Consider the following 8,444-nt stretch of genomic DNA (forward strand, 5'->3'; position numbering starts at 1 on the left):
GACTAGCCTCCAGGGGATAAAACCAGCAATTTATGCAACGGTATGATGGCCACAAGGAAACCAATCAATGGTACCTGGGAATAAAGAGTCTCAGAGGTGTGGAGTTAAACAAAAAGCATAAAAAGGGGCAACACAGAAGTTAAGTGTGTCTAGTTGTCTATTCAACAAGATCTGAACCATGCCAGACAGAAGACCACCTAGACAACCACCCTCTACTTTCAGGACTGCTGCTTGGCTATAAGAATGTGTGGTGGGGAACAACTTGGATTGGGTGACACCATTGATCTAAATGTTTTTCCCTCTCTCTATATAAATTATCAATATAGTATTTCATGTATTAATAAAAAGTTAGATTTTAGTTAAGCTGAATTGGTGTGTTGCCTATTCTTTGTTCACTCTGGGTTGGTTGAGCTTCAGCAATTCTTTAGTGCCATCTGCTGGACAGATGGGTGAGGTAACAGATCTGTGCAAAAAGATTCAGATCTGCTTTGAAAGGGGGACCTTCGTGGTACCTATGATGGAATTAAAGAGGCACTTGGTCCAACTTGTAAAAAGACTGCAAACCTGAAAGTGAAAGATGGTACCATTCTGACTCACAAGCAAGAACAACTTGACCAATGGACAGCACTCCCATCCCTGGCTGGCTGCAAACTGCTCCCCTGCTCCCAGGTCCATGCCCTGAAATCAAGCAGAAGCAAGTACAAATTTTTTGATCCTCATCTTTATTTTTTTCACAATAAATTGAATTGCAATCAATTTGATCGCGAAACAACAATAAAGCTAAAACAGTATACACATTTGTTTTACTCAACAATGTCATTGGTAGTCAACTGGTGAATACATTTTTTTCTAAAGACATTACGGCCATTACCAGCAAACACAATACAATAGGATAAAAGACCAATTCACAATATGCTCCCAAGGTCCTTTGAATAATCCTTTGATATTCCTCTCAGTATTACAACTATCAAGCAACTGTTGTTGTGTAAGTGTGAGTGTTCCCTTTCTTCAATCGCATACAGTATGTCACTTGGTGAGGGATGGAGGGCTGCATGAGGGGAGGGCAAGAGGCAGGCAGGCAGCCAGCCCCTCTTCCTGGTTACTGGCCATGTCCCAGCAGATGTCTGGGGACAAAGAACGCCAGAAGACAGGTGAATAAAGTGTTTTATTTTTGGTCTAAATAAAATTATGCGTCATGACGCAAAATTAGCATGCATGGCCAATGTGGGAGTGGGTGGGGTAGTTTTCGGAGAGCTGATGACTGCACAACTTTTATGGAGTCATGGCATTACTGGAAAGAATTGCAGGGTGGACTGTTATTGGAGGGAGGTCAAATGCTTGGCCCGTGCTAGTGCGCAGCCAGGATTTCTTGTAAGAAAGAAGACTAAACAACCCCACCCACTGCTAGCGGCAAGCATGGACCTCCCGGGGCCTTTAGCAACTCTATAAAAACTTTAACAATACATTACAATGTTCCCCACCAGAAGATAGAGATGGATGCAGGTAACATCTGTTACAGATAGTAACTTTTGAATTGTTGCTGGCCACAAAGCTTAGGGAGGGAGGGAGGGAGGCAGCCCCCTTATTGGTTACTGAACATGTTCCGGCAGGAAGATGGCTAGGTGAAGAGGGGGTGGGCAGGCATGGTCCCAAAGGGGCCGCCTCAAATGGAGATGCATGGCCCAACTCAACTGCCTGGCTGAGTCAGGCCAAGCTAATATCCACTACGTAGTAACTTTTGAATTTTTGCTGGCCCCAAAGCTTAGGGAGGGAGGGAGGGAGGCAGGCAGGCAGATGCCTATAGTATAGTTTTATAGAGGTTTTACAATATTTTATATTGTAAAGGTGCTGGGGAGGAAAATCCCCCCTTCAGTTATAATACTTTCTGTTACCCTTATTTATTTAAAATCTTCCTTCTACAAGTCAGAGAAGAAACTCAAGGAGACAGAAGCCTCAAGGAGACAGAGTGGTGGGTTGGTGAGTAAGTGGGGCAAGGAGCCCACAGGCATGGGCCTACTACCTGGACCCCAGGAGGCAACTTGCAGGAGGGCTTGGCCAGCAACCAAGAAGAAAGCCTCTGCAATTCAGAGAAGAAACTCAAGCCTCAGTTGCATTTGTGGCCAGCAACAATTTGAAAGTTACAAGGTGTAACAGAGAAGTGTAAGAAAGGCAGAGGTGGGTGAGTGGGGCGAAGAGGCCACAGGCAAGGGGCCTACTACTTGGACCCCAGGAGGGAATTTGCAGGAGGCTTGGCCAGCAACAGAGAGGAAGGCCTCTGCAATTCAGAAAAGAAACTCAAGGAGAGGGTGATAAGGAAGGCCCAACCTGCGCCTCCAGCCCTATGCCACTGCAGTAGTCATAACTCCCAAGCACAGCTGCAGCAAAGAATGAAACGAGCCTGCAGAACTTGTGCAACTTGTGCTGATGCAGGAGGCAGGGAGGGTTTTCGTCAGCAAGAAGCTTTTCCCCAGTCAGAAGACATGTTTTCTGTATTTACCCCAGTCAGACGACACGTTTTCAACAACTCCTACCATAGTCGAGCTGATGCTCGGGCCAAAGCTAGTGAAGAAAGCAGAAGGCTTGGCTAGCAACCAAGAAAGCCTCTGCATTTGTGGCCAGCAACAATTCTCAAATTACAATTCCATAATACGCTCATTAGCAAACATGGCCAGCAACCAGGGAGAGGGCAAGAATAATATGAAATGGATCTGCAGTACTTGTGCAACTCTTACCATACTCGAGCTGATGCTTGGGCAAAAGCCTGCAAAGAAAGCCTCTACAATTCAAGTAGTAGATGGATGAGAAACCTCAGCAGTACTTGTGGCCAGCAACCAGGAGTAGGGTGAGAATAATATGAAATGGACCTGAAGAACTTCAAGTAGATAGAAGAGAAGCCCTAGCAGTCCTGGTGGCCATCAACTATTCAAATATTACAGCGTGTAAAGGCAATTCATAATTCTTAAGTACTTAATAATGTACGTATTTACTTTAGCATGCATTCATTACATAGTTATTATACATTTCTTTATGTGCTTATTTACAGCAACAGTCGCTTGATAGTAGGCTAGTGAGGGGACTGTCACACAATGAACGTGAGTCCCCTCAATGATCTGCTTCATACTGAATAGTGTCCTACTGAAAATAGCCTCAGCTGCATTTGTGGCCAGGGCAGCAACCAAGGAGGAGGGCAAGAAGAAAGCCTTGCCCCCTTCCTGGCGTGGCGTCAGGTTCAGAATTAGGGTACTTTTCAGAAAGGATGTACTCTTCCAGCCACAGGAATAGAGGGAACTAGGGAAGAGCTTGCTCATTATTATGGCCAGTAACTAAGAGGTGGGCAATCACCCCCCGCTGCCACCATGGGGAAAGAGGCAGGGAGGTAGGGTACATAATCACCTGCCTTATTCTCAGTATGTGTTTTCTCATCATAAGGAATTGAACTGTAATTATAAGCCTATATCATATATCGGCTATATATATGGTGGAGGACCAGGATATGTGTGATGAGTGCCCAGGATGCGTGGTATGTGTGCTGCAAGAGGCAGTTTGGGGAGTGGGGGGTGATAAAGCAGATCTACCTGCTTTGAAATGCTGTGATAAGGAATTGAACCATTACAATTATTATTGATCATTAACAAATCATCATTAACATTATTACAAACTTTTATTAATATATTACTATTGGAATTAATTGTATTATTGACTCCTAACTCCTATTACAGTATTAGTATTATCTGTTATTATAAGTCTATATAAGTCTATAGGATGAAAGGCAACTATAATGATAATGTATAATAGTTTAGTTGTTGAGAGAATCCTGAAGGAAGTGTTGTCATCCTCTTCATCTTCTGTTTCTTTCTGCCTCTTGTCACACCAACCTGGAGTGATCAGCCTGCAGCTAGCAGTGGAAGGGGATCTAAAAACTGGAGGGAGGATAGAAAGAGCATCAGAATTTGTATTGGTGCCTCCTGTGCACCTTGTGTACCTTCCTTCACGCCCACAGAATTTCACCAGCCCCATTTACAATAAATTTGAACTAAACAATGTGTCCCCCCACAACCAGAGATGACCTTATCAGGGTGCAGGGCAATGGCATACCGACAGTGGCAGGTGGGACAGCCACCCCGGGGGGCAGACGCAAAGGGGGTGCCATTGGCAGGGGCCTGGGGGGGCCAGCACTCTGTGCCACTGCCCCCCCCGTCCCACCGAAGCCACTGCCAAAGGCGGCTTGCCTGGGGTGCGCAGGAGGAAGGGCAGTGCGCAGTGACCGTGCCCAGGGGAGACTCTCAGTGAGAGGCCAGGGGCAGGGACAGAGGAGGCAGGTTTACATGCGTCTCCTGCTGTAATATATTAGGAAAGACATTGGGGGTGAGGGTATATTGGTATTTGACTCCCCCTACTGAAATCTGCAGGGAATGACACAAGAGACTTAAGTCACTCAAAAGCGCCGTGTTGTGCAAACACAAATGCATTGCACCAAAACAAAGCCGGGTTAAAATTTTCAGGTGTGCTCGACATTAATTCTTGTTTCATCTACACATGCCCCTAGACACTCATAGCCATTTTTTTTACATAAAGTCCTCCCACCATAACACAGCATACCCTTAAACCAGAACACATCATATACCCTTAAATAAGGCTCATGACAAGGAACACAATCTTTCTATTGCTCTCTCAACTGTCCCACAATCTGCCCTCCCTTTCCCTAGTCTCCCTTCATGCCCTTGCCAGCATCCCCAGCTTAAGGACAAGAAGTCCTGCCAAGGGCTGGTAGGGGAAGACAGCAGGAACAGTGGGAAAAATGGAGCAGTAGGGAAGAGCTGGAGGAGAATGACAAGTACTATTGGGTTGCGACAGGTGGAACAAGCATAGGAATAGATTTTCGCAGGGTGGAGCAAGCTGTAGAGATCTCAGTGGGAAGAGGAAAATAGAAGACGATTCAGATACACAGCAGGAGAATGGGACATCCCTCAAGCACTCTGAAATGTGTGTTGAGCAAAAAAAAAAAAAAAGGTGCAGGGGGGGCCACAGAGAATGAGAGAGATAATCAAGCTGCACGATGCAACAGGGACGGGCTTTCTAAAATTCAGTTTCTGATACTGAAGGCAAGATGAAAACAGGAAATGGTGCTATAGAAATGTGTGGGAACTTCCACCTTCAGCCTCTCAGGCATTCTTGTTGACAGTTGCAGCAATTATCGTTTGAGCATTTAATTATGTTCAGCATTGTGCAAAAGCAGAGGAAATATGATGCCTGCCCCTCCACATCCGGATTTCTACAAGCTGGATACTTATGCTCTAGGAATGGCAAGAGACCACTGATTCACTTCACAAAGCTTACTGAACAGAAGTGAAAAATCACTTATTTCAGTCCTGTCGACCCAAAGATAGCAGGGAGGGTTAAAAAGCAGTCCAATATGCATTCAGCATATATACTTGTACCAGATGTGCTCTTGCAAGGTGCTCAACCATTTTTACTAGCTACTGAGCCCACTTTATTTCAGCTGTCTCCACATGAGGGCACACAATCTGCTGCTGAATTGGGTATTAAGCATCTCTGTTTTGGGGTCATACATTGCAATAGCTAGACACTGGGCCTCTCCCAGCCTTCAATTCTGGAAGACTGTTTTTTATTTATTTATACATTATCTTATGGATGGCCCTTCTTTTAGGAAGAAAATAAATGCTGGGATTATCAAACTACTTCAGATTACAAAACCATAACGGCATCTACCTAAAATAAAATCTGTCATCATCTACAATGTTATATCTTTACTTGTACGCATTTCACTCACCTTAGGGCAATCACAATTGGTTTCACTTTTTCGTTCCTATGGCCTTTGCCTACAGTGGTGAAACCATCCCCCATGTTTTCCAATGGAATTAGGCTCACCTTGAACTATTCCTCCTCTCAGTGCTGAGGGGGGCTCATTTCCTATCTTTCAAACTGAGCTGGCAGGTTGTGCAACGATATCAAAAGAAAGTCTGTGATTGAACTGAGCCCCAGAAATCCGGCCTTGCTTTCCTCAGTACTTAGTGCACACAAAGGCTCCCCGGGGAGCTATCTTAGCCACCGCCCAGCAGGTATATCTTCGGGGTTTTTCTCCCCTAACGAGGTACAAAACGTATCAGACCCGCATTAAGTCACGGCCCTGATAACGCACGTCTGTGCAGGGCGGCATCCTAAGTTCCCTTGCATGGAGCGCTTCTACCGCTAGCCCGAAAATGGTGGCGCCTAGAAACTTGCAACTCTGGCATTTTGCCTTATTTCTGCATCCCCCACCCCGCCCACGTTTCAGGCGCTTCGTTTGGAAACAAGACTAAACCAGGAAATACACCACACAACGCGCGACGTGGGGCGTCGCAGCTCCCAGCATACACCACACCCCCACCACCCTACCAGGCCGCAGCGCCCGCCGGGAGTCGTAGTCCACCAAGCGGTCGCAGCGCACGCTGGGGGCTGTGGCCCGGGGGCCAGAGCCAGCGGGGTGAGGCGAGGTCAGAGGCTGCCATTGGCTCCCGCTCCCATGCCTCGCCCCCTCCCGCCTCCGGCTGCCCGGCAACGAGGGGACGAAGCTTCCGGGGCGGGGCCTCCCCGGCTACAAAAGGCCCCGGATGCCAAGCCTCGCTCGGAACTTTCCAGAAAAGTCGGGAGACAGGGGGAGCCGCTAGAGCCAGAGCCAGCGCCGCCAGCCAGCCAGGTAGGGTGCTGCTGCCGCCGCCCCGGGGTGGGGGTTGGGGGGTGGGGGGTGCTGCCTTGGGGCTTATGCGGCGCTGCCGCCCCTTTGACCCCGGGGGCGCTGGGGCAGGGGTGGCGCGGGAGGTGCCGCGCGGCTGACGGAGGCGGCTCGCGCAGGTCGCCGTTCACGATGGTGAAAGAAACGACATACTACGATGTGCTCGGAGTGAAGCCCAGCGCGTCCCAGGAGGAGCTGAAGAAGGCCTACCGCAAGCTGGCGCTGAAGTACCACCCCGACAAAAACCCCAACGAGGGCGAGAAGGTAGCGGCGTGGGGGAGGACTGGGAGCCTGACCTCGCCTCGTCTCTCTTCCCCCTTTATCCTTATGAGAGCAGCCTGCGGGGCTTCCCTGTGGGCGCTCTTGCTTCTTTCCCTGACCCAGGAATGCAGCAGAAGCACCAGGCCTCTTTCCAGCTTGGGTTTCTGGTCGTGGCTGTGCCTGAACACGGCAGGAACAAGGGTGGGGAAAGTTCCCCTGTAAGGCTGGCTTGGTTGAAGTTCATTCACCAGCTCCAGATGGGCTGCTGCTTTCCAGCTAATAGTAATTGATGTTAGAGGGATGGGGTGGGGTCTTGTCATCTCCTGGTGGATTTAGTTCATGTGCTGGTTTGTGTTGCAGTTCAAACAGATTTCTCAAGCATATGAAGTTCTTTCTGATCCCAAGAAGAGAGACTTGTATGACAAAGGAGGTGAACAGGCCATTAAAGAGGGTGGTTCTGGTTGTAGCTTTGGATCCCCCATGGATATATTTGACATGTTCTTTGGAGGAGGTGGAAGAATGCAAAGAGAGAGGCGAGGTATGTGACTTTTTTGTCATGTTGGGTACACTAGCAGTCAAGCATATACCAGACCCTCCCTGAATACTGTTGAGAGAGATCATGCTTGCTTCTGTTAAAGTTCAAGAAAAGATGAAGACAGAGTGGCTATACTTTTTTATATAAACTAAACAAGTGTTTGCTTTCCTATGCTGGTGTTTGAAAACAAGAAAATTATCACAGTAATCTAAATCTTATTTTCTAAATGTAATGTGTAGTGAGTTATATTAACTTTGTATGACTACTAATAGGTAGGTCACAAGATGTCAGTGGTGTCATTGTCTAAAACTTTGAGGTTTGGAGATTAAGCTAACTGCATGTGCCAAACTTCTAAGAACATAAGAAATAATTTTCTGGGTCAGAATGGGTCTGTCTAAGGCAGTGGTTCTCAACCTTCAGCTTGGGTGGTAGGGCATGTCTCACAGCTCATGGGGCTCCTTAGAGGCCTGAAAACCTTGTGGGGAGGGAGGGGAAACATTAATTGCTGCTGCTCTGGATTAAGTTACGGCACTTTAATACTGCCACAGCTCCTATACTACCAACTTCTAGCCTAAACCTGTGGTGAGCCCTGCAGGTTGGGTGACATGTCCCCATGCACTAAATCTAGTGTGTGGGGCTGGGCTGGCACAACTGCAGTCTTGCAGCTCCTCCCCTGGGTCTTGGTCTCTGGAGGCAGCAGAGGATACTGGCCAAAGGGATGGTGGGGCAAGTTCCCTCCCTCCCCTCCTACCCCCCAGCCTGCTTGCTCTGTCCCTGTGCCTTGACCCCTGTCATTCCTGATGGGCAGTTGGCTTGTGTTAAAGTATTTCCCTCTAGTAAATGTGCTGTGTTCTGAAGAATTAGGTTTTGGTCGATTTTTCAGTTGAGAAATAAGAGAACAAAATCTGATTAGCA

General features: G+C 47.6%; 1 protein-coding gene across 1 annotated transcript; it reads left to right on the plus strand.

Annotated features, from left to right (window-relative positions):
- Positions 1-6,601: 6,601 nt before the first annotated feature.
- On the plus strand, positions 6,602-7,570 carry LOC109297438 (dnaJ homolog subfamily A member 1-like). The gene is made up of 3 exons (XM_019517186.1): positions 6,602-6,697; positions 6,853-6,997; positions 7,355-7,570. The coding sequence occupies exons 2-3, from the start codon at positions 6,866-6,868 to the stop codon at positions 7,538-7,540; spliced, it is 318 nt and encodes a 105-aa protein (XP_019372731.1). The 5' UTR covers positions 6,602-6,697; positions 6,853-6,865; the 3' UTR covers positions 7,541-7,570.
- Positions 7,571-8,444: the final 874 nt, after the last annotated feature.

Source organism: Gavialis gangeticus, unplaced genomic scaffold, assembly GCF_001723915.1.
Source record: "Gavialis gangeticus isolate Ggan-Ray unplaced genomic scaffold, GavGan_comp1, whole genome shotgun sequence".
In the NCBI taxonomy this organism is placed as follows: Eukaryota; Metazoa; Chordata; order Crocodylia; family Gavialidae; genus Gavialis; species Gavialis gangeticus.